This window comes from Aspergillus alliaceus (assembly GCF_009176365.1).
Source record: "Aspergillus alliaceus strain CBS 536.65 unplaced genomic scaffold BDW43scaffold_29, whole genome shotgun sequence".
Taxonomy (NCBI): Eukaryota; Fungi; Ascomycota; class Eurotiomycetes; order Eurotiales; family Aspergillaceae; genus Aspergillus; species Aspergillus alliaceus.
In genome coordinates this window covers 1-27341 of record NW_022474712.1, presented here as the reverse complement: position 1 = coordinate 27341, position 27341 = coordinate 1, and the positions used below count along the sequence as shown (strand labels likewise).

The following is a 27341-nucleotide window of genomic DNA, read 5'->3' as shown; positions in this document are numbered from 1 at the left end:
TCAGTAACGTTGCGTGGCTTTTTGACCCTGTATGTATAAAAATCTCTGTAGCGGACATATTTTAGCTAGCAGTCGATATATATCTATGTTTCACGCACCTCAAGTCACAGTGGGAAATTATGTCCTCGAATTTTCACAAATGGGAATCAAACTTGAATAAATTAAGGCAGTTGGACATAGTAACATGTTTCGATTATATATAAATTCCATGGATCAATCTCATACAAAATCCAACTCCCGGGACCTCCGCCAGCCATCCTGCACCTACGGGTATATAGGGGTCCTCACGTTAAAAGGGGCAAAAAGATAACTGAACAAGGAGTGACCATATGAAGGGTAGAAGTAAGCTTTGATTTACAATGTGCCTTAGGAAAATCAGAACAACAAAAGAGACGTCGCGACGAGCAACAGACGAGAAGAGAGAAGGGGGTAAGGATAGGTATCTAGGAGGGAAAGTCTTACATGTCGTGTCCTGAATGTGAGGTATGAAGAGGGGAAATGAAGAGAAGAGTAAGAAGAACGGTAAAAGGTTAACAAGAAAGATGAAGAAAATGATGAACGAGAGCCTAAAGAAAGACCACAGGCATTGTCACCAATATCTGGTACATACTGTAGTAGGGGGAAAAAGAGAGAAGAGTTAAAAAAAAAAGAATTGATGAAGAGGAAAGCCTGCAAGAAGGAGTAGCAAAGTAAAGTTACGCTGTGATGCAAATAAAATGCTTCAATCAACAATGAGAACGAGGATAAATGAGGAGCGATGATAGAAAGTCCAGACATTAAAACAAAATAAAATGCGACAAAAAAGGAGGAAAAGAAGAAATAGGCCGAGGCAAGTGATGCTGCTACTCTTCGCGGACTGTCATGCCATGTGTGTCAGTCCTAAAATCAAGGCGGCTGTTCTTTCGCCCGACACCCTTCAGTAGGCTGAATCTTTTCTTTACCGAGTCGCGAACGCCCCCGGGATGAAAGTGGTTCTGCTGAGGAAAAGTCGGGCTACACAGGTCGGGGCTTTTGAGTGAGGTCCTGCTGCTCTGTGTTACTGGCCGAGGATAGTCGCTAATAGAAGGAATCGTGGACCATCCAGATTTGGGACTGACGGCTGATGGCCGGTCGTTCTCAGCAAATCCTTTGTTTTGAGAACTTGCTCGACTAAGGCTCTCATGCGACTTCTGTGATTTTGCGGCGGCGTCTTGAGAAGCGCTTTTTGATCGTTGGTCGATCTGCGCTTGTGTGCCTTCCGGTACAGGGCCTCCCGTGATTGATAATGATGAGGTATGCTTGTGTAGCTTCTCTCCAAAGAAGCTCCTTCGTTTATGTTGAGTATCCCGTGAATGACTGGTGGTCCGGCTGTTGATCGTTGCTGCATCCTCACGGTCTATTTCTTCGACTCGGCCATTTTCAAGTATCCCATTATCCTTGCCATCCAGCTGCGACCTCGTTTCTCCATTGCCGGCGGTCATCGAGCCGCTCGCCGCATGATTGGCACGCCTGAAGGGGTTCATTATACTGATTCGGTGACTGACTGAGGGCTTCTGGGAATGCTTGCGAGTGTGACTTTGTCGGGAAGAGCGGATCAATTCATGTTCCGGACTACTGGACCGCGGAAGTGACTGCTGTTTACGATCTTGTAAAGAGCGAGGAGACTGACGAGGAGCTGACTGGGGTGTCTCGTGTACACCAGGACTAAGAGAGGCGAGTTCCGGGGCAAATGCCTCTTCGAAGCGGCGTACCAATTCAGCTTGCGTAGCTTGGTGAGCTGGACGGTAGAAGAGGGCGAGAGCTTGCTTGATTGCCAAGGCGTGATCAATTAGAGCGACAGCTAGAGCTTGGTTCATAGGATCAACCGGAGTTGGTGTGTCCCCATGTTCACTATCACTTTGTGGATCTGACAAGAACTGTCGGTAGAGGGCCACACAACCCGCTGAAGACGTGTTAAGCTCTAACAACTGCTCTAACGCCTCAGTCAGATTCGACAAGCTCATATCTTCACCAGATGCCGCCCGTCTTTGAAGTAATGTTAGTTCTTGGGTCTTGCGCCAAGTCCGTTCAAGAGCAGTTTGCATGGGGGTAAGGACTAGCTCCTCGACTGCAACTACTTCACTTCTCCGAAGGATATTAGGGAATGGCTCCGCAGTTGTATATAGCGTCTTCTCTACCCATTGCTCCCGTACATCCGCACCTTGGATGTGCCGTTTCAATGTCGAACTGAAGCGGCAAGGCTCGGAAACCAAGAGGTGATCCCTTACGGACGACGGGACTTTGGATCGTTGATAGACAGGATGGGCCATATCACGGTGAACACTGACAGGACTAATGTGTAAGAACTGGCCCTCATAGTCGTGAGGTTCCCCCGACGACACAATCTGCGCAGCTGGATGCTCTCTTTGCATACGGTCAACAAATGAGGCCTTACGCTCGGTTGGTGAGCATTCAAAGACGAATTCTTTATCCCGTAGGGTTGATGGGAAACCAAGTCCCTTGTAAAGGACCCGGAAGTAACGCGGAAATTGCTTCTCCTCTTTTGCAATGATCTCGTAGATTTTGGCCATGGAGCTCTGTGCGCGCGAGAGCTTGGCGAAATCCATGATTGTATCTTCATATTGCTGAGCCAGCTCTTTGTAGCAGACAAGTGCATGCGCCCAGGATTTGGCATCTTCAAAATATTGGATGATTGAGAAGTACAGGGACTCCTTTCTCTCAAATGATGTCTGTTCTGGGAAGGGAGGGTTGAGGATCTCGGGAAGGGGTCGCCTTGGGTCCCATTCGTAAAGATCGGCATGAAACTGAAGCGCAAGCCCAGCTTCAGTAAAGTTACCTGCTGCGGCTTGGAGCTGAGCCAGCTCGTGAACATAGCGAATGAAAATATCTTCCCGGCCCATGTCTTTCATATACTCCATCAGCCTGAGAGAATGCAAGCTCTCAGCCATAGAGCTACTCTGCGATGCCACGAATAGATCAAGAAGCTCATCTACAGTTGCTATAAGTGCTTTGACCGCATTTGAGAGATTTTCATCAAAAGAGGAACAACTCTCGAAATGCTCTGTCAGCTCAGCAATGAAGAGCTTTTGGACGACGCCTTCGTTCATATTCTTCGTTTTGAAGAGATTATCCAAGCTAGAAATGATCTCTGTCTCGATGATGGTCAGATCCTGGTTCAGGCTCCATTCGCTGAGAATCATCGTCCGCAGAATTTCGACCGCAACATGCCGCAAACCTTCGTGTACACTGAGGCATAGTTCAATAATTGGGGCCACGAGACCAGGGACATACTGAACTTGATACCCTCCAAGCTTTTTCAACCCATACTGCTCTCTCTCTTCGTCTGTGGTATCCCAGCCTATAGATTCCCAGCTGGAATGTAATAACTCTGCGCCTTGCTCACGGACATCGCCAGCGATCTTCCAAATGGCGCGTCGTTTCTGTTCCGGGAAGGTCTCGAGGGCTAGGACATCACTTGAAACAACCTTCAGTAGAGTCATGAAATAATTTTCCCATAGTCTTGTATCAAAGGACTCTGCATCTTCCGGCGTCGGTAGAAATTTGGCGGTCAGAATCGAAGCAAGATACTCGAGGCTTTTCACCGTTGCACGGTGGTTGTACACATGGACGCTGAGCCAGCTTTCAGGGTACGCCTCGCAATTTAAGATTGAGGTATGGACTTCGAAAGCCTGAGAGAGGAAGGTAGCAAGCTCTAGGCCCTTCAGCCGTGGTCGCTTAGGGTTAGGTATTGCCGCTGTAGCAGCCATTACCGCAGACAGCTCCACCAAAGCCTCATCAAACTTTTGAGTCTGCTTGGACGGTTTCACCTGGAATGGGAAGGATTTGCTGAAGAGCAGAGATAGATAACTGGTATTTTCCACGCCGTCTGGTATGATGGCGTAATATGAAGAGACGATCTTGGGCATGAAGTCGTACACGTATGGGTCAGGCTCCCTCGCTAGCTCCGCGACTATTGCACAACTCAACCGAACTTGGTCACGGTACAAATCGGAAACAGGCCCTATTGCACCCCAGTACGGTGCCAGCCAGCCATTACAACTGGACACCAAGCTTTTCCTTTCAGGCCCGGAACTGAATATCTCCAAGCGTGTATAGTGTTGTATCAGCACTAGCTTATAAAGGATTAGCATACCCTTAACATCCTTGCACGAGTCCATAAAGCTGAGAGCTATCATGATTATTTCGTCCCTTGGAAGCACTTTTGTTAATTCCGGCAGCCATGTGTGGAAATGCTGGACAACAAGGGTCTTGCTTCCGACCATGGTGGGCGAAGGGTTCTTCATAAGAGCCTCTAAGGATTTGAACATCATGTGCAGGTCACGGTTGAACGTTGACTGAACACGGGTGATCCCAATGCCCTCCTCTTTCACCTTCTGCTGCTGTCGAGCATTGATTATGAACTTGAGGACGTGTCGTCCCACTTTGAATGTGGCACGAAGGCTACGAGACTGCTGACCATCAGAGCCACCTTGCAGCAGACGTTGATAGCTTCGAATGAGGCATGGAGTGGCAAACGGGAAGTTAAACTGGTTTTCGGCATAATGATCTACCAATGGACCAAGGTTGAATCGTCGGTCATGGACAATACCGAGAACCGTGACCAGGTCATTAAAGATCAGGTCTTCATATTCCTCGTTTCCAGCGTTTTCCACCAAGATCCCGAACAACGCGTCGAAGACACTACTGAGTTGCTTGACGATCTCAATTTCTGGCACGAAAATGACCCTCTTCAGCGTGTCCAATACTTCGCCTACTGGGCGTTCACGCCAGTTCAGCAGGCTTAGAATCACTTGGTCTTGGGAGTACTCCGTGCTACATAGGTGGGTCTCCAAGCGTAAGGTAGCTAAAGGACCGGTGATTGCTTCATCCTTGGCAGACTCATTCTTGCCTAGCGAGCTCCATGGGAGTGAGAGATAGGCCCCCTTTCCATTTTCGATGCTGGAAGTTGACTTGTCGTAGGCATGTAATAACAAAGAGTGGGGACCGTCTCGCATGAAAGCCTGATTATCCCACAGGGGCATCCAAGCGAGAGCAAATGGAAACTCAGGCGCATTTGCAATACTCATAATCAAATGGGACCCTGGGATCTGGTCCGTAGGGATGTTAAGACGAATGGTTTGATTCCAAGGGACACCTCGCGCGGCTATCGTGGTTCGCCAAGCTGTATGCGCTGTATTGTTAGACGAGGGGAAAACACATCGGTCTATCCGCGCTCCCGACGATGCGCGTACTTCGAGGGTCAATTGAAGATTATGGAGTCCTGAATCTGCCGGTACAGGAACCTGGCCTGCTTGAGGATGGGAAAGAAGTGCCTCAGGGGGGAACGTAGCATGGGAGATGGTTACATAGATATCGGATCTAGGTTTCGTCGGAGCCTGGGAGAATCCAATTCTCCTTGTCTGAACGACGTTATGCATGATAGTGGGGTTCTTCCGCACTAAAACGTCCGAGTCGGCGCTCACAAAGGGATACAGGTGTAGGTGAAGCCGAGCGGCCTGTGGGGATCTCACATACTTCCCACTGGGACTGGGAATCAATGTGCGGATTAGTTCATCAAATCCATCGGCATGCTCATCTCCATCTTCGTTCTCTTCTGACGAAGACCAGATGTTTATGACTTGTTCAGCATCCTTGTCTTGGCGAATTATTTGCGAGACCTCTAGGATACCTACGCCTATGGTGCGGATATGAGTAGTTTCCTTCGTCGGCTGGCTATTAGCTCGTTCTTTGCTGTTGCTGGACGAGCTCTCCGCAGTTCGGGGCGGACCTTTCGAATTTTCTTTGCCCTGCTCGGCACTTGGAATGCCACGTGGTTTCGACGTCCACATCATGCTGCGACGGGTCTTCAAGCCACTTTTGCTAGGTTGATTACCCCCTGTTGATGTTTTAGAAGCAGAGGAGCCTTCTCGAGAAACTGACGACCTTGGTTGTGATGCGACGCTTGTCGAGGTAGTCTCTGGCGCTCGGACTGCAACAACCAGGTATAATTTGGGGCCGTTCGCTGAGCCATCGCCAATATCCGTGGCGCACAATTCGGTGAAAAGAGTCTTGAGCTTGCTGCTCTGCCCCATACTCGCAAACTTCTCGGGGGATGGGATATCCAAAATGTATGTTTCTGACAAAGGGTTGAGTCCACCGGTCTCCGATTCAGAGCATAAGGTGATGGCAATCGTTACAGGACCGGGAGAATTGCCCGAAACAGCGTTGACTTCAAGGAGTAGGTGGTGAATCGCTGCGGCGTCGGATGGATTTGTAGGACTGCTTTCTAGCATGCTCATCTCGGATTGAAGCTTTGTTAACTGAATAGCGGAATCATCGCCGGTCAATAAACGACCCCGTTGTTCAGGATCCCTGACGATAATGTCTCCGCTTAACATTTTATTTGCACGGACTAGTTTCCAAACCACCTCTTGTCGCAGCCCCTCCTTCTCCTGCGCGGTGAGTACATTATAAAGAAGCTGTCTCCTGGCAAAATCGAGCTCTTGGACAATGGCCGACATCTCCTCCACGACGTCATACTGCCGGCTAAGCAAAAGTTGGTGAAGGTTCGTCGAATGCCATTCGCGCAAGCACGAGGCAATCTCATCCACTAAAGGTTCTGACAGCGATGTTGGCGTTTCATCTCCGATCTTAAGCATAGGTACAGGAGCCGCAGGCTTGGGGCCGTGGGGGTCTCTGGGAGTCATGGCGATGGGTGTGTGTGGCATGGACGGTGACTTCAATGTGTTACTATATGGTGTGCGTGGACTCTGTTGATCATCTTCCAGCTTGTGAATGAAAATTTGAGAGGGTTTCCCTTTTTTCGCAATCACCACGTCCGATACCTCCCCAGTCATGAACTCATCATCATGCAGGGAGGACAAACTATTTCTGACATCGCCCTCGAGGCCATCCCCTTGCCCGACACTCCTCCTATCTCCATTTGTCAGAGTTCGCTGCCCGTCTGCATCGCCAAGAACCTCTCGAATCTCGACACAATTGCGAGGGAAAATGCCTGAAAAGACCCTCGCTTCTAGAGTCTGTCCTTTTGTGCTTGTTAAGCCTGCTAACAATGACGGCGGAGCCACGAGGTAACCCCGACACCACTCCCCATTGGCTCCTCCTTGTTCTATTATGTATAACTCATCACCGAGCTCCAACGGTAAATCGGCCGGGGTCGAGGGTTGAAATGGGTATATGGCAACGGCAAAAGCGATTCGAGATAAGGGCCGCCAGGGCATGTCTGCTATCGAGGCGGTCGTTCAGAGCACACCCCGCAGCGGTCGTCACAGCTGCCGTCAGAGGAATGGGAGTACCGATGAAGCGGGGACGAGGGGGATATGGAATTCTCTGCTGATCGGGGGTAGGGACGCTACATACAGCGGTCCTATCGGTTGCGAAAAGGGAGGAATGTGGGAGTTTCCCAAAGTGGGAGGATTGCGAACAAGTCACTGAAGTGGAATCCCTAAAGGGGGGAGGAGGGCCACTAAAAGTCTATCACAACCCACTCCGTTAGAAGCTGTAATTTCCAGCAGAAACCGCGCCTGAGACTGAGGCGACTCAACGATTTAAGGAATTTAGATGCAATTGAGAAAGGTACTTCACATAGGGGGCGGAAATACAATCGTTTTAGCAAAACCAGTCACTACAGTGACAATACCGATTAATTGATCTTTTTTCCCAATTTCATTTTCCCCCTAGCAGTGGATGCCAGATGGTTTGGACTGTGGAGCCCAACCATGTATTCATCTTGGCAGGAACTGTGGAGAACCGGATAAATGAAGGGGGAGGGGGGAAGAAGGAGAGCTTACCACGCGACAAACAATCGAAAGAATTACCCCCAAAGCAAAGATGAGAATGACGGGTAGATCGCAAGAGATTGGGGGGGAATGGATTAGGGAGCGTAATCCCAAAACATCGGGGGAGAATGATCGAGACGGAGGAACCACGATCGTACTAAGAGACTACTTTAAGTGACCGGCAACGCACTAAGCAGACTGGAAATGGTAAGAGGCGGAGCGGGAGGCGGAGAACTGAGGGTTTAGTGAGTGGGTGGTGCCTGAGGCTAGACTCTCCTGGACGGGCCTTAAGCACAGGGCTTGCCTTTTCCCAGATCATTAGATTCTATCTATGACTTTTTTTCCTTTCTCCAACAGTGGGTTGAAGCTAAGTGGGGTTTAGGTGTTTTCTCTTTCCTAATCTGTTGTACTCCATACTGGATGGTGGCTTACAGATATTCGATACTTCTTCATAGAAATAGGGAGGAATGGTCAAAGATAAATAAATAAATAGATCCAAAAAAAAAGGTTCACTACGAACAAATAAGGCAGCCTGATTTTTCATTCATTTTCTCTTGTTCCTTTTTAGGTTCTTCTCGCGGTATTTAAAATGGGTCCAAGGTTTCCTTAGTAATGAATACTATAGACTTAATTAGAAGTATAAGTTATTTATATAAACTTCGGGCAAAGGTATGGGGAATTCACTCCACAACTTAGTGAACATCTCCTGTTTCAAAGAGTCGATCTATAAACCCCCGTTTCATGTACTTACTATGCTTGAATCGAACACGATCTAGCCTGCTAGAGTCAAATACAAGTTGGAATTCCGAGTATAACTCCCCACCCCCTCGAACTAGCTTATGTGCCTTTGAAGAAGGCATGTAATAGTGAATAACTGAAGGGAACCTCTACAACTGTGTCCGCTTCAAAGACAAAAACTACGCTTGCTTGGTTAATGGTTCCGCGGTGATAGAGGCAATGCGAATATGATAAACTCTGCTGGTATATCCGCTACTTTAATATACATTCAACTGAACTCGGACTCAACAGCTCTCTGTATAGACACGTACATTGTACCGTTCTGCTAAGGATAGATGAGCAGAAACAGGCACGAGATGATGAGTGGAGGGTTGGACATTCAAGAATCTGATATATCATGTAGCGTAAATATAAGGTAGTGGAGCAATCGAAACTACTGCAGAGTAACCACTATTTGCCGCCCTAGCATTTGCTTTCTTTATTCTAGATAATTGGTATCCCTGCAAGTTGCAAACAAGACCGGCGAGATATTTTCTAGTCTTCGGCATTCGGAAACATGTAGGCACCAATTTTGCTTCCTCACCTCTTTCGTTCAGTTCTTGTTATCATTCTCTCTCTCCTTCGTTTTCTTTTTGTTTTTTCCAACTTCTTTTGCTAACCCTTTCTTTTAAGGTACATCCTCATGCCATAAGTCTTGCTTCTCATCATGTACTAACCCATCCATTCTTTTCCTTGGTAACGTAAAGGAAGAGTTGGTCGTAATACTCGTGCTTACGCCCGATGTAGAAACCTCATGATATACGCGCGTTATACCAAGTGGATCGCCACTGTCTCGCTGAGTTCCTTGGTTCGTCAAGCTGCCCTTCCACTGGGAAGGATATCTTTTGGTCACCAGTTAACTTTCCAGACCCTCCAGCTTGAAACAGCTGGATGCAAAATAGCCAATGGTTGAGGACAAAAAGCCACATAATATCATGATAACAAGGTCATAGTGCATTCATCCATATCGCCATACTCCACAGGACACTTATATACTAATAGTCGTGGTCACACAGATGGAATGATAAGTTTGCCAGGCAAAAGGACGTAAACAAAAAGAGCAATATAATGCAGTATTATTCGATCCAGACGCCTTTATGATTCACGAACTTGGAAAAATGCTCCCCTTGCTCCCACCCAGCAACCCATTGTAAATAGAAGAAAATATTAGGAAGGGTACTCTTGGAACAGAAGCAGAAGGAAAAGAAGCGGAAGGCGAACATGCAAAAGTGTTGTACCAAGTGCATCCATTACTTCTTGAACATGGCAATGGCGTCCTCCTTGCGCCATTCGAGGTCCAACTGGCCCTCGTACACCGTATTGAGGACGCGTCGGGTGCGGTCATACGCTCCCTCATACCGACTTTCACATTCTCGAAGCACCTTCAACACTAGGCTTCGGCTGAGTCCAGGGTCGTCGGCATCTCCAAAGTGCTTCTCTACCCGCTTCTTAAGTGACTCAATTCCACGTCGCATTTCTTTCGCATCGTATGTGGCCAGCACTTTCTTTGCGACAGACCGTGAGTGACTAGGACGGCTTGAGATATCGGTTGGGTTGCTAGTAGCCGCCAGTAGACTTTCCGCTGATTCAACAAACTCGAGTAACTTTCCCAGTGGCCGGTGGATGACAGAGTCTAGATAGAGCTTCATATGCTCGTGATAATCTTGATATGCCCGTTCGCGCCATTTTTCTAGAACGGGCAGGCCTCGAACGTCCACCTCCTCGATATAATGGTTCATGTTCTCGATCAGGAGAATGTGATAATTTAGCGCTTCCTTATCTTCCGGGTCGCCTGACGTTGCCGCTGCGCCATTCGGTTGGCCAGGAGCCTCTTTGGCGATAAACTTAAGTGACTCCCACATAGCGCGGTTGATGCGGTTGTACGCTTCATTCACACTGATTCGAATATCGCAGAACTCTTGTGACGGTTGTGACAGCATGTTTTCAACAGCCGTGGAAAAATGGGGGAAGACTCGCATGAAGGAAATAACCCCCCTTCGCTTGTTCACCTTGACCTTGGTATCTTCGATTCCACGGATCTGTTCGTCCACAAACCGATTGAACAGGCCGATCAACCGAGAATGGAGCTTCTGGAGCGAGTGGATAATAAAGTCTTGATTGGTGTCTTCCAAATCCAAAACAGCCTTCTCCAAAGCGTACAGGATACCAATTCCTTGCCTGGAACATGTGAGCATGGTGCGAAAGGTTATACATGGTGATATACTTACAGAGGATCAGATTTGATGGACCAATCCACGAGGTTCTGCATCTCAATCGGCCAGAATGAAAATAACTCGTCCATAATCTGTTCCACTTTCCTTGCCATCCCTCGATCCGGGTCGTGCAACTGCTTAGCGCTAAAATCGGGTAACTGACGCTCATCCGGGTCGGCAGAAGCGATGAGATCAGGGAAATCGATGTGTGAGAGTGAGCTTAGGTGAAAGAAATGAACTAGAAAGTTTTGCTCCTCGGATATCATGCCTAAGGCCTCATGAAGTGCGCCCGCAAACACTTCGTAAGGCTCTAGCTTTCCGTGCTGCTTGTCACTGGAAGGGATCCTGAGACCTGCTGCAGCTCTCATAGTCTTGCCTCGTTTCACCGTTAGTTTCCGGGCGGCCAAAGTGATGCCCTCGCTTTCTTTTTCTTTCTCCTGGTGTGTAAATAGAAGCTCCTGCTCCTCTCCAGAAGGCTTCCTTGACGCCTTTTTCCAAGCAAAGCCGTTGTCACGGAACTCATTCTGATAAGGCTGTTTAGCCTGTTGTTCGTACAGATTGATAAGCCCATGCCACTCTGCTCCGCTAACTTCTCTTGCAAAGAGCATTAGAGCGTTATACATCCATAGCTCTCGGCGGAAGTATTCTCGTGCTTCGCTGTCGAGCTTCATGGGATCTTTTGGGGTATGAGCAGCAGCGTCAACCCTTTTCTGTTCAGCAACCTTATAAGCAATAACCATAAACTGCTTGAGTCGCTGCAGAAACAACCGAGACTCCGAGCGAAACTCTTCCTTCTTCTCTTTGATTGCACGCATCTGGCCAATTTCTGTATCAGCATACACGCCCACGCTGCCATGATCCCCTGCTGCATCGACCAATCGCTTCTTATTTTGCCATATATCAGAGTCGATCATCAGCATAGCTTTGTACAATGTTGATAATGCAGACTCAGTATCCCTCAGCCCATCAGGGTTACTCAGCGACGCTTCTTTCAGAGACCGTAAGTCAACAGATGAGATAGAAAGTGTTTTCAGAAGATTTTGGAGCTCGTTATGGAGTAGTTTCTGGTTGGCAGTCTGCACTTGCAGACCTTGAGATTGTGTTTCTATATATGCTACATCATCATGAAGCGTCTATTGTCCAAGTCAGCAGATCTGCAATATTGAACGGGAGCAGCGGGATGGCGTCTGTTTCTGGGCTTAGTGACTTACATTGAGCTCATGCGAATACAGAGTTAGAAGATTATCCAACTCTTCACACTCCTCGATAGTTTTATCGATCAACTTGGCAAGCTGATCAATTTTGCCCTCCTGCTGTTCAAGATTACCTAGCCAGCTAGTAGCCTCGACACGACCGATCTCACGACGGACATCCGCCTCAAGATCCTCAATTTTTTTCTCGTCATTCAAGCGCCCATTCCATCCAAGGTCGGTCAATATGTCGTCGAAATCCACACCACGCCCATCAACACTGCTGGGATCAATCCCAAGTGCCTGGCAGTATTTGATCGTGTTGTCTTCGTGACGTCTGCGACGCCGATCATGAGGAGACGGAGATACGGACCTCGCTCTTTCGTCTGCAACGACTTTCACAATGGCTCTTGAGGTGTCTCTCGGATTCTCTGGAGTCTGAACGGGGGTGACAGCAGTCTCCTCGGAGGCGGCTTGTGTTACTTCTACAGTAGGTGGCTCTAGTATAGGAGATTTAGCTGGAGATGGTACCTCCTTCACTGGAGATGCAAAAGACGGTATCTCTTTATCCGGTGTTTCGGGAGAGGCCACGAGGTCAATGGCTGTACGGAGAGAGGGCGCGGGCACAACCCCAGTAATTCCATCGGGTTCTTGAGATTCCTCGGCTTTTTGTTTCTTTGCGGCGGCTAATAGCCTCTCACCAGCACCTCCGGGTCTCGGCTTGAAAGCCCCATAGGCAGTAGCGGCCTTACGAAGTGCGCCTGTAACCTCCATATTTTGCTTTTTCTTGATCATAGGCCCAAGACCTGGGCGGTGTGCGTCCATATCATCTTCAACGGGCGATGTGGGGGTCTCATGGGGACTGGCTGATGGAGACATTGGCCCACTCTCCTGGACCGGTTCGTTGAGCTGTGATTCTTTGGTGGATACTGATAATGCCATTACCTCAACCTCGGCCGGTGCTGGACTGTTATCAGCACCTGACGAGGGCAGCTTCAACGCAGGTGGTACTTCGACAGGCTGTATATCGGGGGCGCGGTCGGATATATTGTTATCATGGGACTCTGTGGGAACCTCGGGACTGAAAGCCTCAGTACTGTTCTCATTGAAGGCTGGTTTCGGTCCCAGGTTGCTGACCGGACTTGGGTTAGCATTTCGACTTTCAGCCTGGGCCGACTGAGCAGTTGTAGGCCGGGAGCCGTCTTTGTTGTGCCTAGGTAAATTGAACGCTAAGTCCTGAGTATGAAGCTCTGACTCTGGCATGCCCTTCCCATCGCGTGATGGTGGTGGCCGGGCCTCTGGGCGTGTGGCTAGGCTACGATCAGTCTCTCCACCTGGTCTATCTCGCTGACTCGAAGCCGAAGCGGCCAGTAAGCTGGTGGGGATATCTAGACCCCTCGATTCGGGAGATACTGGTGACTTGTGTATCCTATTTTCGGATGCAAGACGCTCAACTGACCGAGGAGGTGGCTGGTCTCGCTGGTCAGGGGGTACGGGTGGGGGATGTTGAGGAGGAACAAGTGGTGGGGGTGGGGGAATACTTCTCCCAGAGTGACCAGACTGGGCTGTGGATGGTCTCCCCATTTGATCCCGACTTCGTTGAGCTCTTAGGGACTGCTCCTCAGAGGGTAGCCGTCGGGGCCCATCGCGACTGGGGGCACGACTCGAATAAGGGGACTGAGGCCGGCTACCATGGGATGAATGTGGTGGACCTGGAGGAGGAAGTGCCACTTCAGGTCGCGGGGGTCCTTGGCCAGGAGGTTTGGCACCCGAGGGGGCCATCCCAGCTAGCAACTGTCGCTCACGATCATCGAAGCCTATCAGCTCCGGTACCTTTCCGCCGGTATATTTTCGGTAGATCTTCACCAGACTACCTATGAAGAAATCCTTCTCTTTAGATGTCCTAGCATGCCAGTAGTAGGGTTTCCCAACAGTCACCATAAAGCCAACATTCGAAGCCCACTGCTTTTGCTGTTGTTCCATTGGAGATGATGGTACCCAAGCAGTGTACGACTGTATTGCAGACAAGTCGTCTAGCATCCATGTCTTGCCAATGGAAAATGAACCATCGTTATTCTCTCTTGCTTTGTGCACGCGTACCCTACCTGACCTTCTCACAGAAACAATTATCGCTCGAGGCTTTTTATTTTCGGGCGGCGAATTTGGAGGAGCCGGTGATGATGGGTACGCGGCATCTTCTGTGATGCGAACATGTGTGATATAGGATTCAACCACTGAGAACAGCCAAAAAAAAATAGTCAGCAAGCAAATTTCGCAAAACAACCACCACTTTCGGTTAACCGTATAGTTTGCCGTGTAAATATCCTCGTCAGGGTTCTAGTAGGCACAGCAGAAGAGAAGGCGCCACCTTTATACAGGCCTCCCGATATAACATGGTACCAGACCTCATTTCAAGGCACGGAAATAAAGTCGACAATGCGCAATAAGAGTAATACGTACAAGAGCCATCTCCATCTTTCTTTGCGAAGCAGCTTTGAATGATCCGTCTCTTCTCGTCTTCGAATTTCTCAGCCCTCGACATTGTGGCCTCGCCATGTCCGGCAAAACCACCACCATTGCGACCATCGCCGACTCGACGCGGATCTCTTTGAGGTGGCATATCGCCGGGCTGCGGACCCCGTGGGCGATCACGGCCATTCATGGTTGCTTTTCAATTGCCGAATGCCTGCTTCACTCAGGAGGTACCAGTGGCCAGGTGAACATGATCGGGGGTATCGGGAAATCGGGAACGGACTACACGGGGCGCGCCGTGTTCGGGGGACGGCCAGTCAAAAATTAGTATATCGGTCGAAGAATAAAAAGGAAGTTGGATAATGGCGGCATAAATTGCTAGCGCTGAATAGTAAGCCTACGGAGAGGAGCAAGTCGGTGGAATTACAGTACTAGTAGCTTATGAGCCATTGGGGGATGGACGGCGGGCGCTAGTCCCAGTGGGCGGAGAGCTCATGGTTACTAACTACCGTGACATCTTATGCAGTATGTATCCATATGTACTTGTGTTACTGAGTACATCTATGCAGTCCATGCATTCGATAGACTCAATATGTATATAAGCGCCTCATCATCTTTGAACTCTGATTGGTGAAGGACATGTCAGGATTTCTAAACTATCCCATGACTGATTTCAACATTGCCTGTGGGGTATAAGTTGTTGGTGTTGTTTGCATAGATTGGCCGAAACTCGTCACGTCACGAGGGTCCACGTGAAGGTATTGATTGTAATGCTTCGGCTGGCCAATCATAGCATGCGCTAAAGCTGACCGCCTTCATAGTGTGTTTTTTTTGCTTTTTTTTTTTTTTTTCCTCTCTTCGAAGACCATCAACGAGATTCAGTACTTCAAGTACTTCATACAGTGATAACACTGTCACTGTCTCTAGAAAGAACTGAATACCAAGCAGGCATCATGGCTGGACAAAAAGGAAAGAAATCGCCACCTGCAAAATTGGCCCGGGATAAAAAGGTAGTAGAGAATTCTGATCATACTCAATATATCTCAAACGGGATGCCCTGACCCATTTTTGCTTTGACAGGCCAAAAGCACACAGTCACTTCCTCCTCAGCTGCTCGCTTCGGTTGAGACTTTTCTAATTGAGTCCGGTTTCACGAGTACTTATGAAGCTTTCGCCAAGGAACAAACCAGCAAATCCGTTAGCAAGTCGAAGTCCGACTCTAAGAATGCACCGTCTTTGCTCGAAATCTTTCAGAACTGGGCGAGTAAGGCAGACAACGTCGAGTCTTCCAGCTCTAGCTCTTCCGAGAGCTCGAGCAACTCGAGCAGCAGCTCAGAAAGCGATAGCAGCTCCGATTTGTCCAGCGACTCTGACGTTGACATGAACGATGCGCCGAAAGCGCAGTCGAAGAAACAATCTAGAAGTTCTTCTCCCTCTTCGTCTTCTTTGTCCTCGTCCTCTTCTTCCTCTTCGGACTCCGATAGCGATGCCGATGACGAGAGCGAGAAGGAGGCGGCTCCTGCTGCCAAACCTCAGGGTACTAAGCGCAAGGCCGAGTCTGATTCCTCTTCTGAGTCCGAATCCGAGTCGGACAAGGCTCCCCAGAGCAAGAAGACAAAGATCTCTGCTAAGGAAAAGAGCTCGTCATCTGACTCTTCCGATTCTTCCTCTGATTCGTCCTCCAGCGACAGCGATTCTTCATCTGATTCAAGCTCTAGCTCTAGCTCCGACTCAGACTCCTCTTCCGAATCTGAAGAAGACACCGTCAAAAAGTCTGCCAAGAAGACCTTGAAGGTTGCGAAAAAGACCCCATTGCCTCCATCTGACTCTAGCTCTAGCGACGACTCCAGTGACTCTTCCTCGTCTGAGTCCGACTCAGATGAGAAGAATGAAAAGTCCGGCACATCCTCGTCTCAGAGCTCTTCTAGCAGCGAAACTGTTCAAGACTCCGACTCGGTTGCTCAGAAGCCTACTAGTGTTTCGACTCCGGTAACTGGTTCTTCCAGTGCCAGCCCAGCACCTGGAAATGGCTATGCCAAGAAGAAACACACTGGCGCCCGCCCTACCCCCCTGGCCCTCCTCAGCGAACAGCCTACCGACCACTTGCTCTCCAACGAATATGTGCCCTATGCCTATGCTGAGAAGGCCTGGAAAGATCTCTCGGTCACCCGTGGCAAGGGCTTCACGAAAGAGAAGAACAAGAAGAAGCGTGGCTCTTACCGTGGCGGTCCTATTGACATTTCTGGAGGGAAGTCGTTCAAGTTTGATGATTAAATTCGAGGCCCATCACCGAAATTGGGCTGCGAGGACTCCCACCGTGTTAATTTTGCTATCCTTTTACCAACTTGCTCTACAAAAGTTTAGACGAGTAGATCTAGATTCACACTTTTAGATCTTATTACCCATTTTTTTATTCGCAACTACAAGCAAGGCGCTAATGGAGCTGGAACTGATGTTTAATTTATTCATGCAACCTACTAAAAAGAAAGTATCTGTCAACTGCTTTCACTTCCCTATGAGAATCTTCAAAGATACATAAATACCATCCCCCCTAGCTGACTCTGACACAGCCCCATAAAAGCTAAACCCACGATTCAACCGGAATGTCTCATTTCGTCCAGTACATATTACAAACCTCCATACTCCGTAGTACTTACCGGAGAACACCCAATCTAGCATCAGACCAGCGGCGCCACAAAACCAATGTTCTTGCTCCCTCACCATACTCAAACCAAGCAAACAACCCGTAGCGATCACAGGAACAATCAAACCAACCATCCAATCAATCCTGACGTCTCCAAGCAGCAGATCTCTCAAGTGGTTTCCACCTCCGGTCCCAACCAGTCAACAATTCATTCCGGACATCTTCGGGCCCAACGCATGCGTATCGCTGCTGCGACCTCAACTTAGACGTAGTAGTCGTATCACCAGGCTCCGGCCGCTCATACCCAGACAACTCCAGAACCCTCTCGTGATCAGAAGTGGTTTCTCCCTGGAGGGTTTCCATGCTCAGGTCCAGAGGGTCTCGGTACCAATGCATGCCCGGGCCGGTCAGGTCATCAGTTGACGCAAAGTCCAGTCGAACGATACCATCAGTGACTCCGGCGTATACGGTTGGAGACAGGGGCGATGGCGAGGACAGAGAGTAGATGGCACCGCGGTAGGGACTGGAAGCACGGAAGCGCCTCCGCATGGGGTTTATGTACAATGGCGGCGAGTAGAACAGGAATATGTTGAGGTCTTTGCGGGGATAGCTGATGCTGTTTGTTAGGGGGGACTGTCTTTCTGCTACTCGTGGACGTGGACGGGGTTCGTTATGCTGGTAGACAGAAGAGACTCTGGCGTCGGTGTAACTGTAGGTTTTGGGCATGCGCAGGTCGAAGATCTTCACCACGGCATCTCCGCCAGCTCCTGCGAGGAACCTGTCATGGCCGAAGGGGAGGAGACAGTATATCTGGTTTTGATCACACGGGTCTTCGTAGGTATATTCGTATCCCCGATTTGAGCGAACATCATGAAGTCTGTGCAACTGTCAGCGCTATCAAGCGATGGGAGGAAGACAGAGACGATACCTAATTCGAAGATCGCCCCATGCGGCAAGAAACACATTACCGGCGGACTCTCTGGAGATCTGCCCACATAGCGGAGCTATTGCACTAATGGTAGTTCTAGAAGTAAGGCCAACCCGATCGTCGAGATTCAAAGAACGCACGTTGAATTCACGTTCCAGCGCTAAGCGTTCTGAAGATATGGAGGAGATAGCGAGAGCGTTCTCATTATGCCCTGTGCCGAGGGCAAACAGGTTCGGAGACAGAAACTTGGAGCACTTGTTACGCGCTGCGAGCCTTGATTCAATTGTAATACGGCCGAATTGTTGAACCTCAGCTTCTTCTTTTGTAGTGTTGTAAAATGAGATTGTTCCATCTTGGTTATGTGCAGCCAGAATTGGATCTGAACCTTCACTCAGATCAATATGATCGAGGCCAGAGCTAGAAGTCTTGAATCGCTGCACGTAGTCATGTCTGTCCTCGCGAGGGTTGATTGCAAGATGGAGAAGCTCGCCGCGCATGCGGCCAAAAATCAAATGTTCGTTCTCCTCTCCTTTGAGGTAGTGCCCGGGCTTCAGAAGATGGAGGCCACAAATGTCATCATGGCTGTTGACGGTATCCAAGTCATTAAACATGATCCAGTTCAGATCTTGGCCTTCTCCATACTGCCTGATACGCATGACAATCTCATGTCCGGCGCCCCAGGCAAGCACCTCCTTACGGTCGGCCCACGTATTGCCATTCCAGAACTCGTATGAGTCGATCGCAGGGCGATAGCCAAGGGTGGGATTGTCAGTCCGAGTTATGAGGTCCGTTTCTTCATCGCGTCTCAGGGGCCTTACGACAAACCGACTGATTATGGAATGTCTGTCCAAGGCCCGGGAGCGAGAAGTCAGAGCCTGGGCGGCATCTTTCCAAAATGGAATATCCCGCGACGAAGGCGGCACAAAGCCAGGGAACTGATTTTGGATGAAAATTCGGAAGATACGCCAATTCTCGGCAGATAGGACTTCATGCAACCGCCTACAGGTCTGAGACACATGCACCAAGTCGTTGGCACAGTGTATATAGGTTGCAATAGAATAGACGATCTCAGGAGGCAAGCGGGATAGCATCCTGTAGAGATGGAATATCTTCAAAATGCGAAGAATGCTAAAGAGGTACGGCGTTGAAGTTCCTGAATGACCATGAATATCTCCTTTAAGTGTTGGTGTTTGTGGACGTGTACGACTCACATATATACTCTAGTCTAACACACTAACGACATCATTATATAGCCTGTCTGTGAATACACTATATCTTTTTAGAGCTGTTTCCACGGCGATTTAGAACATGTTGCTGTCAACAATAACGCAAGACTATGTTTGGCTCATATCAACCAGTGAAAGTAACAAGGCCATGGTGTGAGTCATGCAAGAACTCTTCGGGATAATTTTGTACCCACACACCTTCTTTAGGGTACAAGACGACTATCGTGACTTTTATGGTGTTGAATTTGGTCCATTATGTCATGTAGTTATGTTCAGATCCTGCTTATTTAATCACGTAACTGATAAATTTAATCCGTCGGAATTTAATCTTTATCGGACTTCGAATAGATGTGGGGAGCGTCGCAGCAACTATCCTCCATAGAGACGACACTCATTACTAAAGAGATCGCCTTCTTGACTCATTTGGAAGTACTCATACTGGAGCTAGTATCGTGTTTCCCCCCTTAAAGAATTACCGATTTGACTCCTCGTCAAAAATTTCTATATGCGGGGAAGGCTTCCCCTAAAGGTAGGTCCACCCTGTACAACCGATACGACCGTCCTGATAGTGAGTGTAGATTTCCTTCAAATCATATAAAAGGCTTCACCAACTGTGTATTCTTCTCCCTTGCCGCACACAAGCATCTTGAAGCCTTAAAATCTAGTCACATCCATTGTTTTGCCTTCGTATCAAGTGAAGTGAGCTGTCGCAAACATGGCAGTGTCGCCTATAGTTGCCATATCAGCAATTGCCTTGGCAATCGCTCTATGTTATAAATGTATTATATATCCTACCTTCCTCTCTCCATTGTCGAAGATCCCAAATGCACACTGGTCAGTCCCCATATCTCCCGTCTGGATGCTCTGGAAGCGTTTCCGGAGTCAAAACAACCGAACAATCCACGCCGCTCATGCAAGACTTGGACCGATCGTACGGCTATCTCCATCGGAGATATCAATCAATTGTGTTGAAGGTGGTATCAAGTCTGTCTACACTGGCGGATACGAAAAGCACGAATGGTACCCGCGGGTGTTTGGTTCTCTCGGGTAAGGCTGTACCTGATCAAGCTATGACAAGAGAGCTGATAGAATGCATTCCCAACCGATAAAGGACCGTAAGCATGTTCACAATGATTGACAGCAAAACCCATTCCGTTCGTAAAAGGATGTTATCCAACATCTATAGCAAGTCATTCTTGCAGTCCTCCCCTCATATGCGCCTAATCTCCCAGACTATCGTCTTCGATCGCTTCTTGCCGATTATCCAAGAAGCAGTCGCTTCTAACACCCCGGTTGAAGTCCATGATCTAAACCAAGGACTCACCATAGACTTTGTATCAGCGTATCTTTTTGGCTTGGCGAACGGAACCAACTGGCTTCAAGACCCATCCCTCAGGCAGAGAATGCTTCATTTTTACCAGGGTAGAAAACCATATGAGTTCTACCACCAGGAAGTCCCTAATCTTGTGTCCTGGCTTAAGTCTATCGGCATCCGCCTGATTCCCAGATGGTGTGATGAGGCCAATGAGGTCCTTGACACTTGGGGGCTAGGACTCTGCGATAGAGCAGAGCAATGCCTTCAATCAACGGATGCCAGCATTGAGCCTATGGCATACAAGCAGCTAAAGCAAGCAATGTCGAAGCAGGCTTCAAAGACAGAAACCGAGGAGAGTCTTAAGCAACAGCGGCTCGATATTGCATGCGAAATGTACGACCAGCTCACAGCTGGGTTTGAAACCAGCGCTGTCGCTCTCACCTACCTGCTCTGGGAGCTTTCCCAGCAGCCGGACCTGCAGAAAGAGCTACGGGAGGAGCTCTTGACTCTAGAGCCACAGATCTTGTTTCCTAGTGCCTCGAAAGACCTACCGCAAGCCAAAGCGGTTGATACGTTGTCTCTGCTTGAGGCAATAGTCATGGAGACGTTACGCCTCCATGCTCCAATCCCGGGAATTCAGCCTCGTGTTACACCTTATCCATCCTGTACCTTGGCTGGTTACAGCGATATCCCTGCAAACATAAGGGTCAATGCGCAGGCATACTCGCTCCACCGCAACCCAGACGTATTTCCGGATCCTGAGACATGGCAGCCCAGGCGCTGGCTGAAGGACTTGAACTCGAATTCCGATCTTGAAGAAAGAAGACGATGGTTCTGGGCCTTTGGAAGTGGTGGAAGAATGTGTGTTGGAAGCAACCTAGCCTTGCAAGGTAAAGAGACACTCATGCCCCATACGCATCTCATCAGTCTAACATGGCTTAGAGATAAAACTGGTAACCGCAGCCATCTACACCAACTTCAGAACTTCTATCGTCAACGATGACAACATGGAGGCAATCGACGCCTATACGATCAAGCCTCGTGGGGACAAACTAGTTTTGAAATTTGAGACTGCGTAGATCGTATCTCTTCTGTAATCTTCACGAATTATATGAGCATTAGCGTACCTGGTTCAGTAATGAGATTTAAACTTGTCCTTTTCTTTATAGCATAGCACATATAATGTACAGATGGGGATGTCCATAATACAAGCTCACATCCACCGATTCAAACGAAAAGCCTATAACTCCAGATACATAAAGATTTCTTTCCGAACACATCAAGGCCCAATCCACACCCTCTCCACTTATCACCAATCTCAAGTAGCCGATATAGAACCCTGTCTTCTACCATCGTACAGCGGGTATGATGCGCGACGCTTCGGGATATCAACAAACATTGTATTCAAACGATCTTTTAACCAAGAGTGCCATTCTTCTTCTTGGGACCAACGACCTTGGGATACATTCTCATGAGGTGGTAGTTGATGGTGTTCTTCTTGTTGCTCTTTGGTTTCTGTATTGCAAAGAAAATAGATATAGTTAGCACAGCTGGACCGAACAAAATTGGAGAATTGACTAAAAAGCAAAGGAGGATAATTGAATCATGGTACGTACGGGTGCATCCATGCATTGTCTCAATTGCTGTTCAAGAGCCATGCAACCCTCCGCAGTGTATCCAGCCGATGCCCAACAGCCTATCAAGGATGCGAGGTTAGCCATCCGATCCATTGGAAAAATTATTGACATTCCCAGAAGTGTGATGGGAGAATGGGAGCTAGACGGGCACAGTCCTCGAACGCCCGTCTGCAAAATCCTATAGAAAAAGTTTATAGTAGGGAAACGTACTCAGCATCGAAGACATAACTGACACACAGGGGTTCTGCTCATGCTGATTTGGGCGACGGACTCGAAGGTGAGGGATGGTCTGCAGACGGACCGGGTTGAGACGAGTCGCGGCACCTTTCGGAGGCATATCGATGGTATTCCCGTTACTATTTTGTCTCCTACCAACCAAAGGGCCCAAATGAAATGTATAGGGTGAAGCGAAAACCCCCTATGGCGTCGGTGCAAGTCTAATGTATATAGCCTTGGGCTCTCAATCCAAAAGTTGTCGGAAAGCCTTCGGAGGTGCCAAGACATTTTCGGCAATTTTGCCCGCGGAAGAGGCTGACATAATACCCTATAACTAACTTAGACCAGTGAGGTATTTATAGTCACCGTGAAAGATACTATTATCTCTACGCTCATCCAGGTTATTTGGTTCTGTCTTTCTTCATTAGTTTCTTTTGACGGATATGAGCAAATTTAATGTGGGAAACTTTAATTTGAATAGTATTTTCTCACTATATATTTCGAAGAGCCTGAGACCGAGATATTTCTCCGCCATAAGCCGGCGGCGAAATGCTGATTCAAAGGCGAATGAACCCAACGAGGCCACGCAAGCTCAAGATGAGTCCAAAGAAGAAGGCGCTATGGCGCGAAGACTATCAGAGATGACAGAACAAGCTATGCTGGAAGGAGGTCGCTCGGCGCGCAAAAGTTTAGAACACGCTGGGTTCTCGGACGATCTGAAGAAGCAGCTCGAAGAGCGAATAGCAGCAACTGCTTTCAAAAGTGAGCATGCAACTGCTCATGCGATTGTTGACATGCCTGTATGTTTTGATCAAATGATGCTGGAGGCCCTAAACTAACATCTAAAAGGCGAGCGCAGGTCAAGGAACTCAAGATATCGCCTCAGCTAAGCCTTGGTCGGGAGCAGAGAACCTTCATGATGTCACACTACGCATGCTCGATAGCTCGAAGAAACCCATGCGCGTTCCCTATAAAATCCCACAACCTAACCCAGTTGATATGCGAATCACCCCGAAGCCCCAGAAATCGCCTGGTCTCCGTCTCGCCGAGGCCAAAGAACGCACCTCTACATACACATTGAGCCAAACCCCAGGGATATCGGATGAAGAGCGTGAGGCAATGCGGAGAGAGATGCGCGAGAGGTTTACTCCTGGTGGTCGACCAATGCCGGCAACGATTCAAGGATTAGCGTCGCTGGCAAACGAACGGATAGAAGATGCGATGTCGCGCGGTCAATTTGACCGAATCAAAAGAGGCAAAGGGATAAATACTCAAACCGATCACAATGCAAGTAGTGCATTCATAGACACCACAGAATATTTCATGAACAAAATGATACAAAAACAAGAACTAGTTCCGCCATGGATTGAGAAACAGCAAGAGCTGGTGCGGGAGCTTGACCGGTTTCGCCAACGCTTAAGAACCGAATGGAGGCGGCATGCAGCAAGATTGATTGCGAGTGAAGGAGGCTCCTTGGAAGCTCAAATGAGGCGCGCTCAGGCTTATGCCGCTGCGGAAGCTCGTTTGGCAGAGAAAGCTAAAATAGCACGATCATTTCAAGAACTCTGCAATGCCGAGCCTTCCGCAATTAAATCGAAGAACGATGAAACCCCAGTATCTACGCCCCCTGAATCCCAACCCCAAGAAAACACGCCTCTGTCATACGTATCGCCATTGCGTGACCCCCAGTATCTTTCAACGGAGCGCTCTTTTCATGAGCTAGCAGTCAAGAGTCTCAATACTCTCACTCGATCCTACAACCTGCAAGCTCCACCAGTTGCTCAAAAGCCGTACCTTAATTTGGATCGCGAGCTCTCTATGTGCTACGCTGATGTAGCTCCTAGTTTAGCCGAGGAGATTAAACGGCGTGCGACGGAGAGGTCCAGTCAGCCTAACTCTGTAGGCCCTAAAGCGTCCGGCATCATCGAATCCTTAAGCACGTCAACTGCCACGCGTATTTATGAGGAGGATAAGGCTAAAGGGTACGGATTTAAGGAATTCTGGCGGGACCTGTTTTCTAAGAAGGAATAGTAGTGGCTGGATAGACATGTATAGATATGTGCCAGATGTATATAATATTGTATGATATTATCATGTGTGATGGATAGGCTTTGCGGATCTTTGATCAATGCCATAAAACCAGGCGCGGCGTTAAAAGGAATCGACGCTGCAAGATATTGGGCATTCTAACCAATAGTGGTCGTTGTCCTATGCACCAGAAAAGTGAATCCTTAGTTTCACTTGGTAGGTAGTCACGTATTATGATATGATATGATGTGATGTGATGAGAAAGAAATCCGACAGTAAACGTGACGGATCTAAGTAAAAGCTTACTCAGGATGTAGTTATAGACAATCGAGCCAATAGAAGTTCAAGTTTATCGTAGACGGATTAGTAGTATTGTATTGAGGCCCAAGCTAGGTCAGAGTATAAGTACTATACACTATAGCCGAAGCGTTCCCCGAAGTGGTGTATGCAATTTATCAATCAAGGCCTAGTCAAGGGTCTCAATAAGTAAGGAATGGCATCCTTGTAGTAGTTTCAAGACAAGCATTTAAGGCCTTGGTTTCTCTATTCTCGATTTTTTGGTATATACAGCCTCGGACCTGCTCTATACCACTATTCCTTTCATATAATTATTTCAAAGTCCTCAATTCAAGATTCAATCCTATCATACCCCTTCTACAAAAAGCTTGCCCTAAGTTTGACAGTACTAGGAAGTGATAGCTGAATTGGATTGTAGTAGGTAGGATAGAGTACACCAATCAATCCACTCATCCGGGAAAGCATTCCTAGTCCTCTTAAAACTTAAGATTGCAAAAAGTCCGATTAGGAACCCATGTTTGACATGCCAATGGCCCAAGGGAGTCCAAGTGTGATGGGGGTTGCAGATGGGCGCGTAACTTGCACCAATTGAGGAGCAGGACGGGAGGTACTCCATCCCACTCCAACCTTCTCCATGGCTGGCGCTTCATATCATCACGCCCAATCACTCGGTACAAGTCTTTCAATATGTCACTCATACCCCCTCTTATTTCAGGACGTGTGTTACTCTGTCTCTTTCTGTAAGGGATTTGCAGCCTCTTTTGTGATCCTGCACTATGTTTAATAAAGATAATCACTAGGTTGTGATCTGGCCCCCCCATCAACCCGCAATGTTGCCGGTGCAGATATTCCTTGTTAGCCTTTTATCTCCTGCGGTTGCTGCTGGATCAGTAGCCCAGGAGCCGTCAAATCTCCTGATTCATATTCTGAATCTGAGCCGCCGAGCTGACAGCCACCCCACTACTTATACATTTGACCAGTCTCTCCTCGCCATCCAAATCGGCGGAATTGTGGGAGCATACGTGATCTTTGTCGCCATTCTTCTGACCTTGCTCCTCTTTGTAGGACGTCGTCTGAGAAGGACAGTACAATCGTCTAACTACACACTACAAGTAGAGATGATGAAGCCTGTCAAGCCTCCACCCAGTATGGATCCAAGTCCAGTCACCCCCATCTCCACCAATCTCCCCAGTCCAGGCATACGAAACGGGTTCAACCGATCGTGGAGCAGCCTGGGCAAGGGGCCACGATCTCACATAGCCGGGAATAGCAGCGTATCTACCATTGACGAATCGGTGGTTGCAACTGACAGGCGCCGAGCTCAAGAGGAAATGGAAATGCTATACGCTGCCGTCATGGAGCACGATGAGAGGAGAGCAGCTGAAAATGACACTACCAGAGAAGAGAACGAGATCCCTTCTCCGGACAGCGCCCAGACGAACCCGTTCACAGACCGTTCTTCACGAGTATCGGAAGCGCCGCCGCCATTCCCTCAGGCGAGACTTCCAATGAGCCCCAAGTCTAATTCTCGTCTGTCGCGGATCTCGTCCCTCTCCCTTTTCAACAATAACCCTCGCCCCGACGCAAACTCTGGCAAACAGCGTACCCCTCGTACTGCCCTTCGAAGGCTGCCAATTTCCTCCCCTGTGGGCTCCCCAGATGTGACAGCGTCCAGGTCGTATGGAGAGGACCAGCCCCCACTCACACCACGACTTTACAATCCGCCTCCTCCGCCAACACCGCCAGTGGTGACAGTTCAAAGTCCCGGTGAGAATAAAGCTCCAAGGGGTTCACGGGCGCCAGCCCCGGCTCCCTTGAGCATGTCGGTGGCTGGCCATGGCTCATCCTCATTGCCATTTCGTGATGCATATCCTCAACAAAGTGCCCCTGCTACCAAGACCACTGTCCTGGAGCGTCCCTTGAAATCTATGAATGGTCCCCGAACCGGGATGCCGACGCCATATAGCCCGTATATGCCGTTTACACCCGTCACTCCGTTGACGCCTAGTCGGATGGTCACCAAGCGGCAGAGGAAACGAGAAGCCAAGGAAAGCGGTTTGCGGGTCCTTAACGAGGATGATATAGTCCGGGATGAGGAAGATATGTGGGGATATTAGCGAATCACGTCAGTCAATTGGTTCTTACCTTTTATTTTCTATCTTTTATCTTGTTTTGTTTTCTCAGACTCATTCTCTGATTCCACAGTGGTAGTGGATACGAGGTATTGGGTTTAGGTCTAGATGCATTGTGGCGATAGGGCCATTCCTGTATACTCCATAAGATAACCAATAATTAGATCTGGCTTCGAGGACCCAAGAGCACAAGACCCATGCGTACTATCATGTTTCAGCATATGGAAGGGATTGTTATATTAGTTATATTATATTATGATACGTTAGGTAATGATCGGAATGGGTCTTCCGCTCCGCCACATCATTCGCCCGACCAGAGTCTTGACCGTCGTCATCACGCTCCTTAGCGCCGACTCTCCGACTCTCCGACCTTCTTCGCGCATCTTCATTCGATACTCAGAAGGTCTGTATGAATCTGCTAATTGTTACTACTTCCTTTGTAGAATAATCTTCTTTTTTGTTTTACGTTTATCACCCCTATTAACCCC

General features: G+C 48.5%; 8 protein-coding genes across 8 annotated transcripts; 4 read left to right on the top strand and 4 right to left on the bottom strand.

Moving 5' to 3' along the window:
- Positions 1–140: 140 nt before the first annotated feature.
- On the bottom strand, positions 141–7578 carry BDW43DRAFT_110294 (guanine nucleotide exchange factor DCK1). Its single transcript, XM_032037908.1, has one exon. The coding sequence runs from the start codon at positions 7218–7220 to the stop codon at positions 843–845; it is 6378 nt and encodes a 2125-aa protein (XP_031899032.1). The 5' UTR covers positions 7221–7578; the 3' UTR covers positions 141–842.
- A 2227-nt stretch (positions 7579–9805) lies between these two features.
- Positions 9806–14500, bottom strand: BDW43DRAFT_301089 (GTP-Rho binding exocyst subunit SEC3; the record flags this gene model as incomplete). The annotated part of the gene is made up of 4 exons (XM_032044994.1): positions 9806–10733; positions 10784–11901; positions 11980–14192; positions 14419–14500. The coding sequence occupies 4 exons, from the start codon at positions 14498–14500 to the stop codon at positions 9806–9808; spliced, it is 4341 nt and encodes a 1446-aa protein (XP_031899031.1).
- Positions 14501–15279: 779 nt separating this feature from the next.
- Positions 15280–16962, top strand: BDW43DRAFT_110271 (nucleolar and coiled-body phosphoprotein 1 family protein). The gene is made up of 2 exons (XM_032037907.1): positions 15280–15440; positions 15511–16962. Exons 1-2 carry the CDS (start codon positions 15384–15386, stop codon positions 16702–16704), a joined length of 1251 nt encoding a protein of 416 aa, XP_031899030.1. The 5' UTR covers positions 15280–15383; the 3' UTR covers positions 16705–16962.
- On the bottom strand, positions 16959–19093 carry BDW43DRAFT_320159 (F-box protein; the record flags this gene model as incomplete). Its single annotated transcript, XM_032049040.1, has 2 exons — positions 16959–17951; positions 18003–19093. The coding sequence occupies 2 exons, from the start codon at positions 19091–19093 to the stop codon at positions 17213–17215; spliced, it is 1830 nt and encodes a 609-aa protein (XP_031899029.1). The 3' UTR covers positions 16959–17212.
- A 487-nt stretch (positions 19094–19580) lies between these two features.
- BDW43DRAFT_279576 (cytochrome P450) lies at positions 19581–21681 on the top strand. The gene is made up of 3 exons (XM_032042328.1): positions 19581–20275; positions 20340–21433; positions 21486–21681. Exons 1-3 carry the CDS (start codon positions 19944–19946, stop codon positions 21620–21622), a joined length of 1563 nt encoding a protein of 520 aa, XP_031899028.1. The 5' UTR covers positions 19581–19943; the 3' UTR covers positions 21623–21681.
- Positions 21682–22683, bottom strand: BDW43DRAFT_279574 (mitochondrial 37S ribosomal protein mS37). The gene is made up of 3 exons (XM_032042327.1): positions 22391–22683; positions 22160–22239; positions 21682–22058 (listed from the first exon to the last, which is right to left on the bottom strand). Exons 1-3 carry the CDS (start codon positions 22515–22517, stop codon positions 21960–21962), a joined length of 306 nt encoding a protein of 101 aa, XP_031899027.1. The 5' UTR covers positions 22518–22683; the 3' UTR covers positions 21682–21959.
- A 98-nt stretch (positions 22684–22781) lies between these two features.
- On the top strand, positions 22782–24502 carry BDW43DRAFT_279572 (DnaJ family domain-containing protein). The gene is made up of 2 exons (XM_032042326.1): positions 22782–23196; positions 23246–24502. Exons 1-2 carry the CDS (start codon positions 22840–22842, stop codon positions 24425–24427), a joined length of 1539 nt encoding a protein of 512 aa, XP_031899026.1. The 5' UTR covers positions 22782–22839; the 3' UTR covers positions 24428–24502.
- A 495-nt stretch (positions 24503–24997) lies between these two features.
- BDW43DRAFT_279570 (uncharacterized protein) lies at positions 24998–27212 on the top strand. Its single transcript, XM_032042325.1, has one exon. It carries the CDS (start codon positions 25552–25554, stop codon positions 26836–26838), a length of 1287 nt encoding a protein of 428 aa, XP_031899025.1. The 5' UTR covers positions 24998–25551; the 3' UTR covers positions 26839–27212.
- Positions 27213–27341: the final 129 nt, after the last annotated feature.

Excerpts from the sequence above, each read along its gene's own strand:
- BDW43DRAFT_110294 (XM_032037908.1), bottom strand. The coding sequence starts at position 7,220 with ATGCCCTGGCGGCCCTTATCTCGAATCGCTTTTGCCGTTGCCATATAC.
- BDW43DRAFT_110271 (XM_032037907.1), top strand. The coding sequence starts at position 15,384 with ATGGCTGGACAAAAAGGAAAGAAATCGCCACCTGCAAAATTGGCCCGG. Across the intron at positions 15,441-15,510 it reads AATTGGCCCGGGATAAAAAG|GCCAAAAGCACACAGTCACT; the intron begins GTAGTAGAGAAT and ends TTGCTTTGACAG.
- BDW43DRAFT_279576 (XM_032042328.1), top strand. The coding sequence starts at position 19,944 with ATGGCAGTGTCGCCTATAGTTGCCATATCAGCAATTGCCTTGGCAATC. Across the intron at positions 20,276-20,339 it reads CGGGTGTTTGGTTCTCTCGG|GACCGTAAGCATGTTCACAA; the intron begins GTAAGGCTGTAC and ends CAACCGATAAAG. Across the intron at positions 21,434-21,485 it reads AAGCAACCTAGCCTTGCAAG|AGATAAAACTGGTAACCGCA; the intron begins GTAAAGAGACAC and ends AACATGGCTTAG.
- BDW43DRAFT_279574 (XM_032042327.1), bottom strand. The coding sequence starts at position 22,517 with ATGCCTCCGAAAGGTGCCGCGACTCGTCTCAACCCGGTCCGTCTGCAG. Across the intron at positions 22,240-22,390 it reads AGTTATGTCTTCGATGCTGA|GCTGTTGGGCATCGGCTGGA; the intron begins GTACGTTTCCCT and ends CATCCTTGATAG. Across the intron at positions 22,059-22,159 it reads GACAATGCATGGATGCACCC|AAACCAAAGAGCAACAAGAA; the intron begins GTACGTACCATG and ends TTTGCAATACAG.
- BDW43DRAFT_279572 (XM_032042326.1), top strand. The coding sequence starts at position 22,840 with ATGAGCAAATTTAATGTGGGAAACTTTAATTTGAATAGTATTTTCTCA. Across the intron at positions 23,197-23,245 it reads ATGCGATTGTTGACATGCCT|GCGAGCGCAGGTCAAGGAAC; the intron begins GTATGTTTTGAT and ends AACATCTAAAAG.
- BDW43DRAFT_279570 (XM_032042325.1), top strand. The coding sequence starts at position 25,552 with ATGTTGCCGGTGCAGATATTCCTTGTTAGCCTTTTATCTCCTGCGGTT.